Source organism: Equus caballus, chromosome 25 (genome assembly GCF_041296265.1).
Source record: "Equus caballus isolate H_3958 breed thoroughbred chromosome 25, TB-T2T, whole genome shotgun sequence".
NCBI lineage: Eukaryota > Metazoa > Chordata > Mammalia > Perissodactyla > Equidae > Equus > Equus caballus.
In genome coordinates this window covers 43210372-43232610 of record NC_091708.1, presented here as the reverse complement: position 1 = coordinate 43232610, position 22239 = coordinate 43210372, and the positions used below count along the sequence as shown (strand labels likewise).

Below are 22239 nucleotides of genomic sequence, written 5' to 3'. Positions count from 1 at the left end.
CAACAGGAGAGTCCCCAGCGCTTCATTAGGTGTCCTTGCTGGGAGCTCTTCTGATTCATACCATTGGAGAAATCAAGAGAGAAGTGACCCCAGCGCCCCTCGCTGCACAGGGTTTAGTTTTAGTCATCCTGAGCCCCTCTTGTCTGCCGCTGCCAGCTACTCCCCTCCTCTCACCTGTCCCCACGTTCTGCAGTAGGAAGCTTACATCCCCGGCCCCTCCACACTCTCTCTACCCTAATGATGCCAGAGCCTTTCCAGCTTGTGAGGACCTGTATAAAATGATTCCAGGTCTCGTTCAAATGTCCTCTTCATTCTGGTCCTGGTGTTATAGCAACAGTCCAAAATGTGGAGTCATGTCCTAATTACTTAGTAGTCAAGAAGAGGGATGCAGTTTGAGAACCGACATCCTGGAGTGACAGTGTGTGACTCTTTGCTTGTTAGTTTTAAGTTCTTTGACAGAGGTGGTGGCAGCAGCATCTCTCTGGAGCCTTAGGCATGTCCTCGGCTGTGCTGAGTCCACGATTATCTCACAGAGACCTCACCAGGTCCCTGTGACCAAGGCAGGGTCCCCCATAACCAATGAGGAAATGGGCGTGCCTGGTCATGTGGCCCGAGTCTGAGAGACCCCAGGGCCCACTCTCCTAGCACTTGTCTGCTTCCTTGCATACCCCTTTTGGAAGCCCCTGGTTTCTAGAATCAGTATTGGGTAAAGAAACAAGTATATGGACCCTGTTAAGGGTATTTTCTTATGTGAACAGATAATTGTTTGTGTAACCAAAGAAATAGACTTAAGGCAGGAGATATTTTGGTTGTGTATAGGGAAGAATTTGATTTGAGACCATCAGAGTGGCAAACCCTGGAGTGGGTTGTGGAAGCTTTATGTTCATGGGGCAATTATCTCAAAAGATCATTGAGAAGAGACGATTGAGGCACAATCTGGATCTGACTCTTTCTGTCATTTCCTTCCAAGTCTAGAGGCCCAGGTGTGCAGTGGAAGAAGCCTGGGTGTGGGCTCAGCCATTCCTGAGCTTGACCCAAACCTGGCAGTCGGAACAGCTTAGCATGAGATGGGGGTCGTGTGGGGAAAGACAATGAACACGTAGCACCTGGCACCACGATGAGCTTACTTAAGAGGTTATTCAGTACAGCTTTTCCCCTCCCTTGTCCCACTTCCTCTTTCTGAGTCTGTAGATAAAAAGTGAAAGCGTCGTAGCATCTTCCCTGAGTGCTCCCACCCTGGCTCGACCCTCTCCCGTCAGCCTCATCGCTCCTCAGTCACCTGTAAGGCCTCTGCATCAGTGCTCCCAGCTGTGGGGGCTCGCCGCCTCCAGAGTAGACCCTGCGCACTGTTAGAGCTCCTGAAAGTGAGCCCAAATCGACCACTTTCCCTTCTGACCCTTTGTCTGTTTGCACTCTTCCGTCTCTGTGAGGTCCAAATGCTGAATGTACATTATTTGCAAACATAAAACTACAAGGTGTTGTTATCATTGATCAAAGTGATCCCTGGTCCACATGACATGTGTCAGATACTGGATGAGGGCTCCTTACCTCCTCTGCCTTTCCTTTTTTCCATACTGTTCGTCGTAATGCCAGTCAGCGTTTACTGAGCGCCTTTGCGACAGGCACTGTGATGAGCACTTTGATTCATTAGTTCTTTTAATCCTCTTGTAAGTGAGCAAACTGGGACTGAGACGTAGGTACCTTGGCCAAACTTGGAGAATCAGTTCCACCGCCTGTGCGGGGCAGTGCCAGCATCATTCCTGTCGGGGGCCAGCTTTGCCCCAGGTGCCTGTCCCAGGCCTTACAGCCCCAGTGCTCCCGCTGCTCCTCTGTCGCGGTCCATTGTCTGAATGGCTTTTCACTCAGCCCAGGTTCTTTGGAAAATCTGGTTTGTAAAACTACGCAGATGTCCAGTAGAGACTGACCAGCACAAACAGGAGGGCGGTAACGTGTTTTAGTGCAGCTGAGGGTAAGAGCAAGGGTCATGGCTACCGCTCATGTGGCACTCTGCACTGGCCAGGCTCTCGTCAGTGCCTGGATTTCCTTCTGTCTTCCCTGCCATCACATGCTATCCCTGCTCATGCCTGGGCCTGGGATTCGCACCCAGGCCTTCTGGTTCCAGGTTCGCAGTCTTCGCTGTAGCAGCTTTTCACATTCTTGGCATCTGGATCATCCTGTGGCTCAGGCTGAAACCTGGCAGCTCCATCCCTGCCGGTTTGCACTCCTGATCATTCAAACACCCACCATCGTTGACCCGAGAGCAAGACCTTGCACGTGCCGCAGTTCCGTTTCAGTTTTTAGCTGAGTTCCCTCCTTTTGACCTATTAGGGTGTTGTGGGTGTTCTGTCATCCGGTGTGTTAGCTGTCCCTGCAGGCTTCTTTTCATCTGCAAATGTGATAAATATGCCTCCAAATATCATCCGCGTCATCGATAATAGTGTCAAACAGGGCAGGCCCAGAGGGTTTGGTGCTGGAATTCTGCCCTAAGCTTATGAATCTCTGTCAGTATTTTCGGGATAAAATCATATCAGTTACAAATGCACTTAACTATTTCCATTTCCAGTCTTATTTCTGCATCTTAACAACAATTGATAACATTTTCACAGCGGATGAAAGTTATAAAGTGCTTTAACATTCTCCAGTTTGTTTTATCTCCACACTGACCCTGTACTTACATGGAGGCCCTTTCTGACACGTGAGGAAACTAAGCCTGGAGAAAGGTCTCCACTCTACGTGGTCACCAGTTGGGGTAGAGGCAGACCTGGGATTCCAACCAGGGTCATCAGAATTCTGGTTCCCTGCCCCTTCCCCAACACCGTGCCCCTGCCATGGAATGTCCATGCCTGAGTCCCGACAGAAATTCTCTGAGAGTTTCTGTCACCTGGGCTAAATAATCTCAAAACTCCCATCCGTTTCTGGGACTTGGATTCAGCTCTTCCCTTTTAGACATCAGCCGTCTCTTAAACACTCTCTCTGTTCTCTCTTCCATTGCGCATGCCCTTCCAGGCAGCATATTGATCCTGGCGTCAGTGTATCGATGGCCTGTGACTTGCGTGGTCTGGGGCTCAGAGTTTTTTCCTGTTCTTCCTCTTGTTCTTTGGTTTAAGGTGGAGACCCACTTTTCTGACTCTCTGTGTCCACAAAGCCCCTCAGGAATTTTGCTGTAATATCCGCTGCCACAGCAGGGCTCACCTGCAGTGGGCGTCTTCTGGGGCCCTGGTGGTTTTACAAAAGCTAGAGTTGGTTTAATCCTAAGAAATCACAAAGAAGGCATCCCTGAGACGGTCAGCCCATCTGTGTCCATCTTTGCCGGAGCAGACTCCAGAGGTTAGAGTCTTCAGACGGTTCCTTTTCCTTCAGTGGCTGGAAAAGGTTTGACAGCGTGTGCCATTCAGTCGCTAAATTTCCATCCCACGCTAGCAGCATCTTCACCTGAACTACTTTGTTGCACCAGAGGGACTGCTTGTCAGATTCTCCCTGGAGTTGTTTGTGGCTCCTCCTGTCGTCTGAGAGCCACCAAAACCCCGCTCAGACTTTGCTGCCTTTTCTTCATCCAGAAGAGCGAGGCAGGGTGGAGAAGCTTGGAGTCAGCCTCGAGCCATCTGAAGTCGTCACTGTCTCCTACCACGATCACTGAGGACCCAGGCTTTTCTTCCAGCTGGGAGGCTGGCTTCCACACACAGTCCTTCGGGCGCTCGCCGTGGCCCTGGGTCATTTGCTTACGAGCAGAATCTTTCAGATTAGAGACATAAATATACTTCTCCAGTCTTTTGTCTGTCTCTGTCTGTCTTAATGATACAAGAAGAGAGAAATCCCTCACAGAAATCCGACGGCCTGAAAGCCACAGGCAGAGGGTGTTGAGGAGTAAGCTTACAGTGCTTGGGGCTTCAGCACAGGGCCAGTCTGCACGCAGCTTTCCTTCCCGACTACAGGGCACATGTTCGTTATAAAGACGCAAGAAATAGAGAAAAACCACCAGGAAGCCCACAATCCAAGTAACCTTGATTCACATTTTTTAAATCCTTCAGACGCTCTCTGCATATATACATATATGGAATTTTTGTGTGTCTATAATGAGATTAAACAACTCGTGTTTTTTTTAACATTTTTTTTTGGTGAGAGAGATTTACCCTGAGCTAACATCCATTGCCAATCTTCCTCTTTTTGCTTGAGGAGGATGGTCCCTGAACTAACATCTGCGCCAGTCTTCCTTCATTTTGCATGTGGGATGCTGCCACAGCGTGGCTTGATGAGCGCTGTGTAGGTCCACACCCAGGATCTGAACCCACAAACCCTGGGCCACCAAAGCAGAACCCACGAACTTAACTGCTACACCACTGGGCCAGCCTCCAAAACATAGGATTTTTTAAACTTCTTTTTTCACTTTAGTTATCCAACTCTTACTTTTAAAGTGCACTTTATCAGGGATTCCAAAATCTTTGAGATTTGAGATAATGTGACCATCGTTTTATATTAAAAATATTTCATAACCTCCAAGGGGCAGGGAACTTGCTCCTCGTTTTGGTAAAAACTTACAGCACAGTGGTTAAATGCTCGAGTCGTGGAGTCCGAATTCCTGGGCTCAAATCCTGGCTCTTCCATTACTGGTTTGTGACCCTGGACGCATTACTTAACCTCTCCGTACCTCAGTGTCCTCACCAGTAAAGTGGGGAGACTGGAGCCTGTTGCCTAGGGTTGTTGGAGAAGTCAGTGAGTTCAGTGCCTATTAGGAGCTTAAAACAGCCCTGACGTCCCGTGAGTGCCGCACAGTGATTATTAAGGTCGCACAGCCAGTTCAAATGGCTTTGATTTGACCTTTTTTTTACTTAAATCCATTCACAACTCATGTAATTGGTTTGGTTAAATGTTGTTTTAATATATTTGGTAGACACCCTTAGTATTGGCTGCCATCATCATCATCACCATCATCATTTACTCTTTAAACTTCACTTGCAGGAAGTGTTCTAAAAGTCTGAAGGAATGTTCCAGAGGTGCATTTCAAGTCCTTGGGGAAAAGATTGACTGTTCAGTGACTGTCTTGGATAACTGGGTAACTCTTGAGAAGAAGTAGTTAAATTCTCCACATCCTACCGTAAACCAAAATCGAGTCTAGATGGAATTAAAGCAACAGATACTAGAAAATAATATACTGGAATATTTTTAAAACCCCAGGATGAGGAAGACTTTTCTAAGCCTGTGTTAGAATGGCTAAACCGTGAGGATTGTTCTGTAAATTTCTTGGGAAACTTGGGAGAAGGTCCTGAGATCTTTCTTCTCCAGTGGTCATCCTGCCGGCACATTGATTTACTAATTAGGCTGCGATTTCACCTTACTGGCAGTCACAGTGGCATCTGCCTGTCCTGCTGGGTAATCCAGCCTGGGAGCCGAGGGGGCTGATTCAGCCTTCGCTACAAGGGTCTTCCCTGCGGTTAGATAAACTGATCTGTTGCTTGGTAACTACGGGATTACTCCGGTGGATGCTCAGGAAGCCCATCCGAGAGGCCTTCGGGTATTTGGAGGGCAAGGAAGGCGAGAAACTTGTCAGGTTCCTGGGAGAAGTGCCGCTTGGCGGGAGAAGGAATCCAGCCCACATGCGCCCATCGTGTGCTTGGGTTTAGAACATGTCATCTTCCCGTCTGTACTTTGCCTCTTCGGCACTGGGCCTCAGAACAAAGGAAAAGCAGACTGTGAGCTGGCCAAGGGAAAGGTGGGTCCCCTCGGGTGGCTGCTGTGACAGCAGGGGAAACCCCTGCAGGGTTGACCCCCAGGCTCCCCCTCCTAAGGACGCAGTCTGGGTCTGGAAAATGTGTGCTCTCTCAACCACCAAGAGCCTTGGAGTCTGGGTTTGGGTCTCAAGTCAAAAGCACGTTGACTAGAATAGAATCATAAAACAGCTAGGAAATTTTGAGATCATAACCTCAGGGCAAGCAGGACCATCTCCAAGACCTGCTTTCTAGTGGCATCCTCTACTGCAGCGTGCACTCGAAGGTCCTTGATAAGTGTCCTATGTGGCACGACACACCCACAGAGAGATCCCCTTTCACTGCCCCGGACCCAGCGCATTTGTCTGGGAAGGGACAGACCTCGCGTCAGTAGGAAGTGGACCAAGGGATGTGCGTCTGCCTGTGTGTCGCATATGTTGGCGCGGTCCTTTTCACTGTCTCTTCGCTCTGGTGCCTTCAGCTGAAAGTGCCACTTCCGCAGTCCGTGCTTGCTCCCTTAGCAATTAGTGTATCAATCGCCCCCGTGAGATTGTGGTTATTTATTTTGCTTTAGCAGTGGCAGGAGCAGTCATTGAAGTGGTAGAACTTACGCTGGGGAGGATATTTTGACTGAAATTTTGCATATTTTGAAACTCAGGTTGTTACATTTAAAATTATACCCATTGTGAGTACCCAGCTTCAAAAAGGGGGAAGAAAAAGCATTCCTTCCTGTCAGAACCCTTTCACTCTGTCTGTCACGTAACCCGACTAAAAATAAACTACAGGCACGAGAACTGGCAGCCTTCAGTTTGGAACAAGTTAGGCTTTCACTGCAGGGCCTGTCTCCTGCCACTTCCAAACATACGCCCGCCCCACAGCATGCACCTCCACCAGGACACCAGCGTGCAGTCCTCTGCAGGACAGGGGGAAGCGGTTGAAGAGCCCTGGCCCTGCTGTCCAGGGCCCAGAGTCAGTCCTGGCTCCTGTGTGGCCTTGGGGGATTTGCTTGGCGTCTCTGGATCTGTTTCCTCATTTTTAACTGTGATTGCCTGAAATCCACATGCTGGCCACCAGTTAGCACCTTACATGTCTTATTTTATTTAATCCTCACAAAACCTTATTATTCCCCATTTTTCAGATAAGGAAACTGAGGTACAGAGAGCCTGAGTCACTTGTTCCATGTTTATTCAGCAAATGAGTGACAGAGCCAGGTTCCAGGCCAGGCCTCTTCTTCACCCTTCAGCTCTCTTCTCTCTCCTGTGCTCCTTACACCTCTGTCATCTGGCTTCTGCTCCCATCATCCCGCTGAAACATTCCTGTGAGACCACGGAGGACTCGCCCATGTCAAATTGTGGTCATTTGTCACCCTTGATCCTGCTGGACCTTCCTGTCATGCCTGATTTTTCCATCCTGGACTGGCAGCCTGGTGGGAAGAGTATAGGCTTTGAGTCCATCTGACCTGTGTTTGCATCATGGCTTCTGCTCTTAGGCCCTAGATGGCCTGTCTTACCCTCCTTGGGTCTTAGTTTCCTTGTCTGTAAAATGAGGAAGATAATCATAGTTGCCTGGTCGAGAAAGATGATACAGGATAGGGGCTGGCCCCGTGGCCGAGTGGTTAAGTTCACGCGCTCCGCTGCAGGCGGCCCAGTGTTTCATTGGTTCGAATCCTGGGCGCGGACATGGCACTGCTCATCAAATCACGCTGAGGCAGCATCCCACATACCACAACCAGAAGGACCCACAACGAAGAATATACAACTATGTACTGGGGGGCTTTGGGGAGAAAAAGGGGGAAAAAAACCAAAAAAAAACATGATACGGGATAATGTAGAACCCAGAAGGCACTTCCCTGTGTATTTCTCATCTTCTCAGTAAGTCCTGTCCCTGACACTTACACGCATCCTTATTATAAAATCTTAGCCCTTACATATTGGGTCCTATTATCTCCTTGCCTCAAATCTTTTTTTCCCAACAGAGGTTGACGTTGTGTTGGTCCCCTTGTGTCACAGTCAAAGACTCGTGTAGACTGTAGCACGGATTTGGCCACACTGTTGCTTGCCCCCTGCCCTGTGGAGTGTGGTTGCAAATACCTGTGGTTGCCTGGACCTCGTGATCACTTCAATAGCGCAGTATTAGTCTTGCTTTTAATTCTTGGGTTTTAAAGGAGTTCTGTTATATTTATTTTGACCGCAAGTTTAGTCCAGTGCATCCTCTGATTATCACAGCGAAGAAAATATTGTAAATGTAAGCAGTAGAGGGCAACACTCGCGTTTTGTAAGAACCCCAAGACGCTGTGTCACCCTGAGACACTGCCATTTTGGTGTTGAAGGAATTGCCAACATAGCAATATGGATTTCGTGGTAATGGTTCGGTTGTTGTTTTGGTTAAAATCCTGTCTTAAGAAACATTATTTTACTCTTCAATTTTCCTAATCATTTTTCCCGTGTACGATTGAACTTCTACAGATTTCCTCCTCTGATCTTCTGATCAAATGGTAAGGCTGCTGTCTTTTGAAAACAGTTACTAGGATTCAACATCTGAAATTGATTTTCAGCCTTCGGCATTTTCCATGTGGATGGGGACAGGGAGAGACGTCCCTCTCACACCCCGGGCCGGGGGCTGCGGAAAGCGGTGGTTGTGGCCTCGGTGCAGACACTGACCAGTCTGCGCCAGCACACCCTGGGTTTGGGTTTTGTGGCGCCAGAAATATTTACCAGAGTCTCTTCAGTCAGTGAAGACACCCAGCTCCTGCTGTTTGGCCCCATGGGACAGGGGCTCTGTCCTGGGGTGGGGGTGGCGCAGGGGGCGCTGATTGCTTTGAACTGCGCAGGGTCACAGGGAACTGCTAACTTGCTCCCGCTGCTGAATGTGGCCGAGTTTTGAGGCGGGTTTTTCCCCATCCTTTGGCAAACTGCTGTATCATACACCTCATTTGCCATCAGAGTAGGAGTGTGTATCGTTCTTTTTTTTCCATGAAAACAACACAGAACAAAGACTCACTTTTAAAAATGCCATGATATTTTGCCACCGTTATGAAAATCTGTCAGCGCCGTATCTAATCTTCTGGTGCATAGAATATCAAAACAAGCACCATTGAAGGGATTGTGCTCCTGTTAATACAAAAATGTCAGTTCCACAGTCTCGGAACCAGCTGCTATCAGCCTCTTTCCAAATGGGAAAGAAAAAAAATAATAAAGTTTCTTTTTCCCCTCTGCTGTTACTGTTCTTCAGGCCTGACCTTCATAAGAAGACCCAGAGTAAACAGCGCCTCGCTGAAATCTTGCGTTCGGAATACTCAAGTGGGATGGAGGCCGGCCTCGCCAAGGTCAAAAAGCAGAACAAACACACAGAGCCCGGCAGCCAGCCGTGCAGCGCAGATGCAGCCGGCGCCCAGCCTCAGCCGTGGGAAAAAAGCAAGAAACGCTCTCGGTGAAAGAGGAAAACCCAAACAGGCTTACAGAGGGACAGCAAGACTTCCCAGAAAGTTTTTTTAAACTCTGCCTCTCCGTACGAGGCGGGGCCTCAGAGCGGATCCTGGAGGCCCAGCACTGGGTTGATGCCGTGTTCTTGTCAGAGGAGCCTGTGAGAGCGGAAGGCGTAATTCCCTGCAGCTCTGGAGGCTACAGTCCTCTCGTGGGGGAGGCCCTGAGAGGATCGGGGGGCGGGGAGGGGGGGGGGGTGAGCCGGTAACTCGTGTCTCTGTGAGATGTCTTACATCTTCTATTCATTCCATCATGCCAGACCTTATCTTCACCCACAGCTCAGCTGTGCCCCCACGACTCAGTGTCAAAGCCTGCCGTCCTGTGCGTCCGCCAGGCAGGCCTGATGCCGCGTGATGACAGTGTTCTGAAGAAGTTGCACACTTTTGCTTTAGACCTATCAACACATCCAGTGGCATGGATTTTGTAAAATAGGATTTTAAAAACTGGAATTAAATTTGTAAAAGAAGAGAAAATAGTATGTATCAGACCATTTTCTTGACGTACACTTGCTCCTTGGAAAAGGAGCAAAGCAGTTTTTGGTGTGGGTCTCGGCTGCTCGGGGGTCTCCCGTCGCCTGAGCCCCTCCTGTTTTCCACACGAGGGCTGCTCGGAGCCCCATGTTGCGTTTATTGGCCTCGCTCGCTCTTTCTCGTCCACAGAAAACTTTCTTTCTCAGGGCTAATTCATTTACTGTTGCCTTTTTATTGTTTGCCTTTGAAGTCAAAAGGCAACAGTGTCCCGAGCTTTTTCTCCCATCGCATCCCATCTTGTCTTCAGGAAAGGTCTGGGGTCTTTGTATTGTGGCCCATGCCACAGCTGCCCCTCCCACATTGTGTTTTCCGGGAGGTTTGAAAGAGGCCCCCCGGGGCGTATTGATTTCCCAATAAATGTAAGATTTGGACGTGGGTCACCCCAGAGGTCCGGGGGAGGGCCGGTAGAAGCCCCTGGCCTCTGCTCTCCACTTCTCTGCCGCCCTGTTTTCCTCCTCCTCCCACGGCAGTAGGTCCTCCAGATCCCCATGAACTTGATGACCAGGAGGATTGGGAGAGGTGCAAGTTGGGCCGTTTGTGAGGACCACGGAGGGGTCAGCGTCCTTGTCTCCGTCCCTCTGCTAGCGGCTGTCAGACGTAAGGCGAGTGTCCGCTGACACACACCAGCAAGGACTCGGTGTGAGAGCCAGTGTGAGCCCAGCAGACCCTGATCCTCTGCAGGACGGAGACTCTGACCTGAGAGTTGGCTGTCACGTCCGAATGAATAGGGATGGCTGGTGAAATTTGTAAGAATAATAATGATAAACCCTGCAGCACAGGTCCGACTGACTGGGCGAACCCGCCACCTTTTATTTTGGTGTGTAATGGTTCACAGGATTTGGAGGAGAAAAGGAGGGATCAAACTTTATAGAGAACACCCAGCTGTGTGAGAAACAGGATTAATGCCAGCGACTGGGGAGGATCAAAGAGAAACTCTGCTGTTTTTTCCCCCGTAGTACTCATTCCATTAAGGGGGGATCCACAGAGTTCTGCATTCCTGGGGGAAGAAGTGCCAGAAGCGGGCAAAGTGTGCAAGAGACTAATTCCAAGATCAAAACTTCCACTTAATTTGCTAACACTTAGGTGAGGTTTCTTGCCGTAGATGCTATGTGGCCCTCTTTCTAAGTAGAATCAATATATTGCCCCCAGTTAATAAAGAAACACGGATTTAGCAGATTTAGGGTTAATATTATCTAAATTTAAATAACCTTAAAATAAATCTCTTTCTCTCTTATTATGGCTCTTGACATTATACATTTCAGGCATCAATTAGGCAAAGCTTTAGCCTAATTCCACTGTACATATTCTAATTTTGTGTGTATTTTTAATCATGCCTCTTTTTCTGATTTCCCAAACTTATAAGCCTGATCCCCGTACTTAAAGTCACAGAGAATTTGGACATTTCGTGGAATGTTGCAGCCTAAAGCTTTTTTCCCTCGTGGGCTTGTAGAATGCTTTTTTTTTAATCCCTGACGTCTTCATGTTTGCAACCCTTAGCGGCTGCACATCTTCAGAGGGGCCCGTTCTCACGCACTGAAGGGCAGAGAGCCCTTGGCGAGTGATTAAGTCAGGGCTGATGCAATGCAAATGGCGGGGTCTTCCACCCTTAGAGAAGCAAAGAGCCAACCAAATCTCAGCAAAGGACATTTTGACAAAGCCCAGTGGATTCCTTTGATTTTTTTTTCTTTTCCTATAGTAAAGGGAGATGAGATTAAGGGGAGAGAGGGAGTAAACAAGAGCCCTTCAAGGCAGGTGTATTCCAAACTGCCAGCGGCCTTGCCCTGTAGCACTTCGGCCCCTCAACATAAAGTTAGTGGAAGCCATTAAAATCCAAGCATCTGCTTCCAGGAGATGGAAATGTAAGGCCTTTTCCACTGGAGAAATTGCCCTGCTTGAGAAGGGCACTTAACTGGTCCTGTTAAATTTGCCTGCGTGACCGTCACACCTCCTCTCTTAATCTCACAGGAAAAATTCAGAGCAAGGCCTGTCAGTGTGGAGGCAGTGGGGCACCCTAAACCAGCTCAACTTCTCCAAAATTTCCGGAAGCCTTGCAGCAAGGCTGGTGGGAGAGTCTAAACTTCTTCGAAACTTTGTTGCTTACTCTGTTGAGTCTAGGCTTGTAAGGGGGGCTGGGGGGGAGGAGCCAAGAAGATGCCTCTCAGTGCCTCTCCTATTGTTCTGCCTGCTGGGGGTCTCTCACAGTCATTGTTTTTTTTTTCTATTTTAAATAAGAATTCACCCAGCTCCAGGGGTGGGAACAGAGAAACCAATTTAGCCTTCTAAATGAATGAAAGCAGAAAGCCACCTCACTGCAGAGGTTGTAAAGTTATTATTACAGATGGGAAGTGCAGGACAATTTAAAATATTGTAATTATAAACTTGTAGGGAAGCCTTGTTCTTCATTAATGTAAGATATGAAATCGCCTCTGAGGTACAAGGACAATTACATAGTTGAGAATGTGTCTGTGATTTACTCTGCCGCTGTGTAAATGTAAGGGTGGTTGCTCGCGTCTACCTCCTTCACTTTCACAAAATGAAAAGCACACCAGTGCAAGTTGTCCTTTGATAGATTTTTAATATGATTTTAAAGAGTTTTGTTTGGTCTCATTCTTATTCAATGAGATTAATTTAAAGCACTTATCCCCTGGGTTTAAGTCGATCCATGTAGGATTTGGGCAGCGTTTGTTGCATGGGGGGTTTTGTTTGCAGGAGGCTATGAGAGACTCCTTTCCCACTTCATTAACCCTGAGTTGGGGACAGTCCCCCTTCGCCCCCCACCACAGCCAGTGCTGGGGATTTACCAGCCCCCATTCACATGCAAAAGAACTCGAAAGCTGAGGGGCTCCTTGACTTAATTAGCTGCTGTGCATTTTGCAAAATTAGAATAATACCCTCACCATCCCAGGAAAGAAAAGCAGTGGTGTGAGAGTGTTGGGGGGCGGGGAGGAAACAGTAGCAGGGTCCAGTTTGGGGGGGTGGGTTATAGTTTAAACATGCCCCCACCCCTCCTCCAGGAGGCAGTCTTTCCCAGAACAATCCTGCCACGAAACTGCAGGGGGCTGGGTTTGCTGAGCTCCAAAACTTCCCAGCTCTGCCGTGTCTCCCGTCCTGGGAGTCTGAGCTGCAGGTGGTGTCTTGGAGGAGAGCACCTGCGCCCACCTCCCCAGGGAGGGAACAGCCTCAGGGGGTGACCTTGGCCCTTTGAACGTGAACTGCAGGCCTGGAGTCTGGCTCCACACTTAAACCTCTCCCCAGAGATCCTGGAGCCACAGGCTGGGGCGTGGGGCAGACGCTGGGATTTGGCTCCCCGCTGGGTTTCATCTGCTGGGTTTCATCTCGAACGTACTCCCGGGGTAAAGGAGGAAGTGAGAAGATGCGGCAGTGGGGGGTTACCGATGCGGCCTCAGGTCCCCAACAAGGCTCGTCGAGTCCTACCCGACGCGGGGGGACCGGGAGCAGCCTCGGCACCCGCGAGCGTCCGGAGCCCGAGCGCGGCCTGGGCGCGGGGCGGAGGGTGCTGAAGGGGGGAGTAGCCTCGGAGCCCATCTGTCGGCCCGCGCCCGGCGTCCCGGTCACCAGCTGCCGGCGCCCTCGTTGCGGCCAGATGAGCCGGCTCAGCGATGGCACCGCAGTCCGGCCCGCAGCCGAGCGAGCTCGGGCGCTGACCCCCGCCACCGACGCCACCCCGGCCCCCGGGACCGACTGGGAGCAGCAAGGAACCAAATGGAGAGAAAGAGGGAGGCGGGGAGCAACGAGCTTGCTTCACTGTAGAGATAGGAAGACTGAGGCCAGGGAAAGGGGGCCCGGGCGCGTCCAATCTCGGCCCCTGCCCAGGACCACAGCGCCAAGGAAGAGAGTGGCACAAAACTATTTCCTTACTGAGGGTGGAAGAAGGCCGAGTCCCAGGAAGGGAAAGTGGATCTTAAGGATGGGTGGGAAAGAAGGGCTGAGCGCGGACAGGCGCCTGGTCATTTTTAAGAAGTTTATTTCGACATTTAAAAAAAGAGAACCCGAGGGGCCTGGCTGCCCCGGGACGGAGGCTAGAGGTGGGAGCTGGGGGTCGGGGTGGGTGGGCAAGCCCCCCTTGCCCCTTCCCGCCCCGCCTGGGACAGGGGAGGGCACAGGCCACAGACTCACTGATTCACGGACACGGTCACGGGCTCATGGGTCACGAATAAATAACTTCATATACACTTTGCACACGGTATGCACAGTTCTGCTGTTGCCCGGGCGCTCGGAGAGGGGGCTCCACACTCCCCTCCGCCTGTCAGGGTGCGGGGAGAGGGCTGGGTGTACAACTGGAGCATGGTGGGGGGTGCAGCATAGGGGTCGCCCCCACCTGTTCCCGGGGAGGGGCAAGGGGGGCGCCTGGGGGAGCCGGCGTGGTGGAGGGAGTATATGTACATCCGGCGGTGGAAGTGGCTCCCTGATGGAGTGAGTGGCCGGGTGAGAGGACGCCGAGGCCCGTCAGGGAAACTCAGTCCGGGGTCCGGGCCTCAGTAGACTTGGCATTTGGCCCTTCGGGGTACACTGGGCTGGGCGCCAGGGAGGATCGGATCGGGGGCCCCCGGGAAAGGGCGTTGAAACCCCGCGCCCTCCGAGAGGCAGGCGGAAGCGGCCGGCGCGGAGCCCCGGGGCGGGGGCCTGGTGCGCCGCGGGCCAGCGGGCGAGCGCTTCACCGAGGCTGCGCGGCGCGCGGGAGGACGCCAGCCAGCGGGGGCAGCGGCGGCGGTGGCTCGCTGGCGCCCTGGAGTCCGTGGATGAGGATGCGGGGCACCAGAGGTCTCTGCAGGGCGGGGGGCGGCGCGCTGGGACCGCGGTACAGATACAGTGCGGCGCCGGGATCCAGGTTGGAAACTAGACTCTGCGGGTAGAAATAAGGCGACGGGAACATCCGCTGGAGCGCTGAGTAATTGCCTGCTTCCGCCAGCAGCTCCAACCCGACGGCTGTCTGTCGCTTCCATTTAGTCCTAGGGACCGAAATAAACGCGTACGGCAGGGTCAGGGCTGTGGCGCTCGGAGACCCCTGCCCCTGACGAGTGCTTGGCCCAGAGCGATCACTCTAGTGTGTTAATAAATAACGGAGTGCCAGGCACCGTCCTAACGTGTTATATGCACCGGCTCCTTTAGTCTTCCACCGGCCTTCCGTGGCTACTTTACAGGTAAGAAAATTGAGGCGTGGGCCAGTTTTCGAGATGGTCTCGAAAGAGGCAGAGCCTGGGTTCTAAGCCAGGCCAAAGCTTTGTTCCACCGCAAAGACCGGGCTCTACCTTCGCCACACTCTGCACAGGGGATCGCAGACTGGCCTTTGGAGCTGACGTTGGAGCTCCTCCTGCATATCCGTCCCCTGGGGAGGTCTTAGGAAGGCAAGATCGCCCTGGAGAGGACGGCGGGGGCCCGGAGGTGGGTCAGCTAGCCGTGGGAAAGGGCGCACTTGATTCTCCCAGTGGCACCACCGGCCCGGCGGAGGCCAGCACCGCCAAGATGCCCCAGTCGGCGGCGCTTCTGCGGAAGCGCACGGGCCGGAGGCGGCAACCGGAGAGGAGGTGCAGCCGGCGCACACACCCTCTCCGCCGCTCCGCGGCACCGCTGCCCTCACTACCTAGGTCCGATGCCTGGGGTGAGCCCTGGAGCCTGTCTGGCCCCAAAGTCTGGAGGTCACGGGCCAAGTGTTGGCCCGGGGTTTGGAGAAGGCAAGAAAGTTGAGGCCACCCTTGTTGCCTGAGCTATAGCCGGAATCTCCAGGTGCACCTGGCGGGCCCGGCTTGGCCAGCCCGCTGGGGTCCCACGGAGGCGGACTCAGCCACACCAACCCCATCTCCCTTCCTGAATTATTCATCATCATCATAATTGTGTAATTACTGTAACGGGCCTTAATTATTGATGGCCGGAGCAGTAACCGGTATTTATTATTAATGGGGCGATGTGTTCTGAGGCTTGTTTATGGAAAGCACCATTCCGGCCTCCGCTAAGAGTGTGTGAGTATCTGTGGGTATGAGTGTGTGTGACTGTGTGCATTTTGTCGATGTGAGTGTATGTGTCTGTAAGTGCAGTTGAGTGTGTGGATGCGTGTGAGTGTGTGTTTTCTACGTGTGTATCTTCATCCCGTGAATGTGTTGGGGAGGGAGATTAGAAAGCATGTGGTTCAAGACCAGTGCCCAACACCAGTTTCCCAGTCAGCCAGTCACAGTCCCAGAGGAGCTGGGTCTGGGCCCGTCCCTCCTCAGGATTCAGGACTAGAAAGGCTTAGAAGTCCAGAAGTGCCCCTAGGAGTGCTCAGAACTGCCCCCTCCCTCCCCAGCAGCTGCCTACCTTACCCCAGGGCTGCCCACTAAGAAAGATGTTCTGGACGCCAAGGCTGCCACCCCTCCCCTGGCCCAGTGCTTCCACTGGGAGAGCTCAGTGGCCCCAAGACTGAAGCGAAAGCTGGTCCGGGTGGGGATGACAAGACACTGGCTGGGGTGGGGCAGGCCTTGGACCTTCTGTGGCCCATGTACTGTCTGTCCACCTATCCTGGAGGAGGAAGAGGACACTAGAGATGGGCTCTCTCCCTCCCTGTGGACTTTGGGCAAGGCCTTCTCTTCTCAGGACCTCAGTTTCCTCACTTTTACAGAATGGGGAAAGTTCAGGGGCCCTCTCTTAGCGTCAGGCGGTGACTTGTGCGTCCCGTGGAGGGGCAGCTAGGAAAGGAGACGGGGCCATTTCCACCCCCACCCGCGGCCCCCCGCCGGGCAGCAGGGCCTCACCTGCGGTTCTGGTACCAGGTCTTGACCTGCGTGTCGGTGAGGTTGAGTGAGGCGGCGAGCTCCATGCGGTCCTGCACGCTCAGGTATTTCTGCCGCTCGAAGCTGCGCTCCAGCTGTGCCAGCTGATGGTCGGTGAAGGCCGTGCGTGCCTTGCGTGGCTTTTTCAGGCGCACCGGGGGACTGTCCCTCGAGCTGGAGATCTCGCGGTCACCCTCCTCCTTCACTGCGGAGACACAGCGGCGCGTCAGGGCCCGGCCTCGCTGCCGGTCCGCCGGTGCCCTCCCGCCCCAGCCGGCGCTGCCCTTCGCGTTCGTGTAAATGCGGCTCCCGACGGCGGTGGCCCAGCCGCGCTAAAGCGCTTCGGGGCAGCGGCAAAGCCGCTCGGAGCCGGAGCCTCTGGGCCCCCAAACCAGGGCGTGAACCCTCACGGAGAAGGACTAACACCTCTGGAGAGAAATAACCTGAAGCCGGGAGAGAACTCAACCCGCTTTCTCTCCGCCGCGCCCGGCGTTGCGCCCGTGCTCCCCAGAGGGATAAACGGAGCGACTGTGGCGGAGCTCAGCGACCCGGTGGACCCGCCGCGGGAGGGGAGGGTACCGAGGGGTTCCGGCGGGATGGGCTGCGCGGGTGTGTGCTCAGGGGTGCAGGTCTGTGCTCCGTATCTGCGCGCTGATTCTCTGGCCGCATCCGGGCCCAGAAGGGAGCAAGCCGAGGGCCGGAGTCTGGGGAGAAAATCTCGCGTGGAGGGCCAAAAACCTATTCACCCAGGAGCAAATCGTTGTCCGAAAGAACAAATACTTGTACCCACATCTCGCGCGGCCCCTGTGTGGATGCGAATCTGGAGTGATGGTTTCCCCTGATTCTTAAGCTACGAATGGTGCGCAGGGCGGAAGGCCGGGCTGGAGGGCGAACCGCCGGGGGCCGGCTCTGGGAGCGCGAAGCACTTGGAAAAAGAAGCAACGCGTTTGCCCCTTGGATGCGCGCATCGCCGAGATCTGTGTTTTCTTGTCAAAACGATGCTCACTGTGGCTCCCGCTAGACCCGCGTGGCGGTCGTGTGTTTCCTCGGCTTGGTAGGGCCACCCCAGCAGGGTCCCCGCTCCTGAGGCCCTAGAATGGACAGGACTGGGGCGGTTTCTTTTTCCCCAGGCACTTTCGTTTGGGCTTGACTGTACCGAAAACGCACATTTGATCGAACAAGCTCAGTGTCCCCCTAAAGCTATGATATAACTGGAGACTGCTTCCCCAAAATTAGCAGCACTGGCTGGGGCTACCCCCGGCTTTTTCTCCCTCTATTTTCCTTTATGGTGAGTTTCACTGTGCGTGGCAATTGCAGTGACAGGATTCAGCTGAATTCGAGTGGATTTCTCTCTGTAGGAAACAATAATCCGGTTAATTGAGTCACTAGGGAGTGAGACTTTTCAACCGGAAAGGCAGCGGTTCCCGGCCCGAGAGGACGCTGGGTGGGCGGTGCACCGAGGCGCGAGCAGGGAGAGCACTCACTCAAAAGAAAGAGCGGCCCTCACCTTTCTCCTGCCTCTTCCAGGCTCAGGGCTCTCGCCGCCCCTCCTGGACTCAGACCACGTTGGGGCATGGCCACCACAGGAGGCATGTTGGGATGGGGAAACGAGTTCTGTCTATGCTGGCAAGTCAAGTTTAAACAAATATGAGGAGACAATGATCGAAGCCTCGAACTTGATACTGCAGAAACCTAAAGAAAAGAAACCTTCCTTTTTGACCTAATTGCCCAGAGTGACTATGAAAATCCCCTACTTTTCAGAGCTGAGGTCTAGGGGGTGGGGGGAGTTGAGTTTGTGGTGTCAGGAAGAATGAGTTGGCTACTGGGCTTTTCTTTAATTCCTCTCCAGCGCAGGCTGGAGCCTTCAGATGCACACTCGGTGCCTCTCAGCCTCAGCCCCTGGGACAGGCTCAGCCCAGTGGGGCCTCAGAATCTGGTCTGGAGGCAACATCTCAATGTGCAGAGTTCGAGGCCCACTGACCCCACCTGCTTGGAACAAAGCGCTGTTGTGGTTTCTCCACGGACCTTGGCTCTAGCGGGAAAGACCTCGCAGCAGACTGCCATACTTCAAAGCCCAATTTCAGCTTCTTTAAATGTTATGCTTGAGGGGCCTTTGATCCCAGAAACTTGGGATGGGACTGACCTTCCTTCCATGCCCTTCTTGGAGGAAATGACTCTTAGCACGGAAGGTGGATGGGGAGTTAAATCGCTTAGATGCCCACCCTGCCTGCTGTGTCTGTCTCTCTCGGCAAGGCTTCCGAACTCAGCTCTGAAAAAGTCACCTCCGCGTTCAAGAAATGCTCCAGACATTGTCTCGGAGGCGAATGTTCCCACTCCCTTTTTCACCCCGGGGCTTTGTAGGTGCAAAGGCAGCAGCCCCTGGGGGTGTGGAGTGGGGGAGACCTTCCACCTGCCTCCCCTCCAAACCTATTTAAGCGATGATACGTGGACAGCCAGCCCTCATCGCCTCCCTGATCAGATATCATCAGGGACAGGAGAAGAAAATTGATATTCCAATTATCTTAAATGAAACTGCTCCTCAAAATCCTACCTACGGGCAAAGAAATAAAAGGAGACAACCAAACTCTCAGCACCGCCAGCACCAGCCATTAGCATGCAATGTTGGAGAGTCTTGCCCCTTATTCCAACCACAAAGCTGGGGTGTTGTTGATGTTGTTAAGAATAAATAATAAAACACAATGTTATATATTTACATTGCCTCCTTCACTCTCCCCTACACACACCTGTCTTTCTCCAGGACAAGTTTTCTTTGCATCTCTCAACAGGCCCCCGGGGGGTGGGGGGGAGAAGCAAGGGTCTCTGGGGCCACATGCCTCTGGATCTCCCTCCTGGATGCTCCAGCTCAACCTGCAGGTTTTCTAGGCACAGGCGGGCCCAGTGAGGCTGAAGGAGGCTCGGCCGTTTTCGTGGGAAAGCCAAGGGGAGCAAGATGTGGAGTGGGGCCCCAAATGGGTTTCGGCTTGAGGTCAGGGCATGTCCACAAATTAATTCTTAGTTAGGAGAAGAGTGTTAAATGAAACTTACTAATTTTTTTTTGAGACTTGGTATTAATAGGGGCCAGGAGGCACAGAGCCCCCAAGACAATAAAGAAGTTGCCTTTATAGGGAAGTTTTGTCTCATGAAAAGGGTTCTGGGAATTAATTATAAGGCTGAAAGAGCTCTAAACGGCCTCTGCCAGCCCCTGGTTTTCTGCCAGATGGGGACACAGGGCTCTCTCCCTTGAAGCCCTGATACCCGTTCCCCTCCTGACTTCTTCCTAGAAAGAACTTCGCCTCTGGTCTTGCCAAAGAGTTAAAGTCATGGTAGTGGCCAGGGATGAGAAACAAAATTAGGGAACTCTCTTTCCTTCTTCCTTTTCTTCCTTCTTTCTTTCCTTTTTCCCTCTTTCCTCTTAATCCCCATCTCAGCTCCCTGATTAAGATGGGATGAAAAGCAATAAGAGTGAAAAGGTTCAAGGAGGTAAAAAAAGCAAGTGAAGGGGCAGCAACCTCAGATAGGAGAAAGGGCTGATTTCTTGGGAATCTCTGAGTGCCACACACAACCTGCAGCTGTTTGCTCGATGCACTGAAAATCAAACTCAGTGAGAACCATAGGATGAGTGCAGGGTTCTCCCCCTCTCCACCGACCAGACCTCTGAACCTGCTCCCGGCCAGCCACCTGGCTGCTGTTTCTACTTTGAAGTCAGTGTTTCTTTTGCATGATTCTCAGCGCCTGGATCATACCTGGCCCAATGGAAGGGAAAGCCCAGTTCCTCTTCCTCTGTAGAAATTCAGATTAAAGAGTGGAAAATTCTAACTGTTCTCAGGGCTTCAGTTGAAATTTCCTGCTAGGTTTTCACTCTTACAGAAGGGCTTTCAAGCAGAACCCTTTGGGTCTTCTGTAGCTCCTGCAAGGTCTTTTCCCAGAGAGCCACTGGCCTCATAGGAACCTGTTCTTGCCCACCAGCACTGCTGCAAAGGTGGTCCCAGCCGAAGTTTAGAAAGTTTGCTTTGTGCATTTTGAGGAATCTCTCCTGGGGCACAGAGTTTTTCTCTCCCCTGACCACTCTCTCCACTGGACTCTTTGTTGCTTAAAGGCATAGCCACAGGGCTGGCTGAAAGGTTCAGACAAGACCGACTGCTCAGTCTGGGCCCTGAGGGAGCTCTGGGTGAGCATGTGCATGTTCCCATGTGTGTGCACTCAAGTTTTTAGAAACATAGCATCCCCCCGTTTCACCTCCCATTTTCTTACCTTTATACTCAGAGTCCGACGAGACGTTGCTGCCACTTTTGTCCAGCTTGTCTCTAAAGTCCTCCGCGGCCTTGGCCACAAGACGGCCCCCAGGCTCAGGGGCGGCCGGCTGCCCACTGCTAGAGTAGGGTGCACAGGCTGCGAGTGGTTTGCAGTCAGCAAGGATGTCCCTGATCAGAAAGGAGGAGGTCACAGTGCGCGACTGGGCTGGGGCTGAGAGCTGCCCAGGCTGCAGGTGAGAGTCCAAACCTGGGCCCGATGCCCCACCAGGCCGCGAGGCACCCGTCTCCAGACAGTCCCTTCCTGGCGAGGCTGGTGAAGAGCAGTCACTGCTGCTCTCCGAGCGCGGACTCAGTTCCAGGGGCGAGCGGCAGTCCCCGAGCAAGGGGTCCCCCTTGGGAAGGGCGGGGCTGCCCGCGCGGTGGGAGAGAATGGAGTCGATCCCAAAGCCATTGGAGCCTTCCATAGCCAAGCTGCGACCTGTCCTCCCCAAAAGCTCCCCACCCACCCCCTACCCCAGCCGCCGCTGCCCCTGCCCCTAGCTGCGGGCTGGCATGGGGAAGGCGGGCAGGGAGCCTGCGGGCACCTTGGATGGAGTTCAGCCTTGGGGGAGCCCTGGAGCTCTGGGCCAACCTCCTCTGCGCATTAGATCCAAAAGGGCTCAGCGCGTCTTCTGCAGCATCGCGCCGAGCCGCCGAGCCGAGGGGGGGTGGTGGGAGTGTCAGGGAGGAATGGGAGGGAGGGTGCGCCAAGTTGGGGAGAGCAAAGGGGGAGACGGACGGCCTGAGTGCCCCTTTGGCACAGAAGAGATGCAAGGATGTCGGAACCTAAATAAAGAACGGCTTTTTAAAAATCCGAACCGCACGCTTCTTCTGGGTGAGCGGTGGCCGAGGGCAGCGCGGTTAGCACCGCGGAGAGCAGCGGGCCCGAGCCGAGCTACCAGCCCGCCGAACCGAGCGCACCTGGCGGCATCAGCACCGCGGATAGCGGCGGCGACGGCCCGCGGCGCATGACGCTCCACCTAGCCGGGGAGGTCCTCTCTCCGCGCTCCCACCACTCTGGGGGCCCGTCAGCACCGTGGACAGCGCCGCCCGGCTCCGCAGCTGCAGCTCTCAGCGCGTCCTCCGCGCGCGCCTTCGCCTCCCCCCCTTCCTTTAAAAAATGAACTTGTGTCACTTTTACTTTGGGGCTGGGTTTTTTTTTTGTTGTTTCTCTCTCTCTCTTTTTTTTTTTTCCCGTTGTGTTGTGTTTTTTTTTTAAAGGGGACGCGCCCACGTGTCCCCGGAGTGATGACGCTGATTGGCTCCGGCTGATTTTGGGGGTGATGTCACGGCTCCGCAAGCCGCTGCCCGATTCCCTTTCAGTTTGATTAAAAGAGACACTGAATTAATTACAGCACAGACTCAACTGTTTACCGGCGATTTCCACACGGTTTGCTTTCATTAGGCCGGTGATGAGGCTCCTAATGAGGGTGATTAGCCGAGGGGGGTACGGGCTGGCGGGGAGGGGT

At 53.0% G+C, this 22239-nt stretch overlaps 2 protein-coding genes across 12 annotated transcripts in view; one reads left to right on the top strand and one right to left on the bottom strand.

Annotated features, from left to right (window-relative positions):
- The window catches only part of DDX31 (DEAD-box helicase 31), a 73574-nt gene extending 63917 nt beyond the window's left edge, over nucleotides 1-9657 (top strand). For all 11 annotated transcript variants that reach the window (XR_002803979.2, XR_011432716.1, XM_070251983.1 and 8 more), the window contains one exon: nucleotides 8934-9657. Coding sequence is in view for 9 of the 11 variants with exons in the window: in XM_023629211.2 (XP_023484979.1) it covers nucleotides 8934-9196 (263 nt within the window). In the remaining 2 variants the exon portion in view is untranslated. The remainder of the gene's footprint in view (nucleotides 1-8933) is intronic.
- A 4023-nt stretch (nucleotides 9658-13680) lies between these two features.
- On the bottom strand, nucleotides 13681-21780 carry BARHL1 (BarH like homeobox 1). The gene is made up of 3 exons (XM_001917823.5): nucleotides 20730-21780; nucleotides 16461-16683; nucleotides 13681-14684 (listed from the first exon to the last, which is right to left on the bottom strand). Exons 1-3 carry the CDS (start codon nucleotides 21193-21195, stop codon nucleotides 14390-14392), a joined length of 984 nt encoding a protein of 327 aa, XP_001917858.1. The 5' UTR covers nucleotides 21196-21780; the 3' UTR covers nucleotides 13681-14389.
- Nucleotides 21781-22239: the final 459 nt, after the last annotated feature.

Bases quoted from the DNA above. Each gene is read 5' to 3' on its own strand.
- BARHL1 (XM_001917823.5), bottom strand. From the start codon at position 21,195: ATGGAAGGCTCCAATGGCTTTGGGATCGACTCCATTCTCTCCCACCGC. The intron at 16,684-20,729 runs GTAAGAAAATGG...GTGTCTCCGCAG, and splicing joins GTCGGACTCTGAGTATAAAG to TGAAGGAGGAGGGTGACCGC. The intron at 14,685-16,460 runs GTGAGGCCCTGC...TTCGGTCCCTAG, and splicing joins ACCTGGTACCAGAACCGCAG to GACTAAATGGAAGCGACAGA.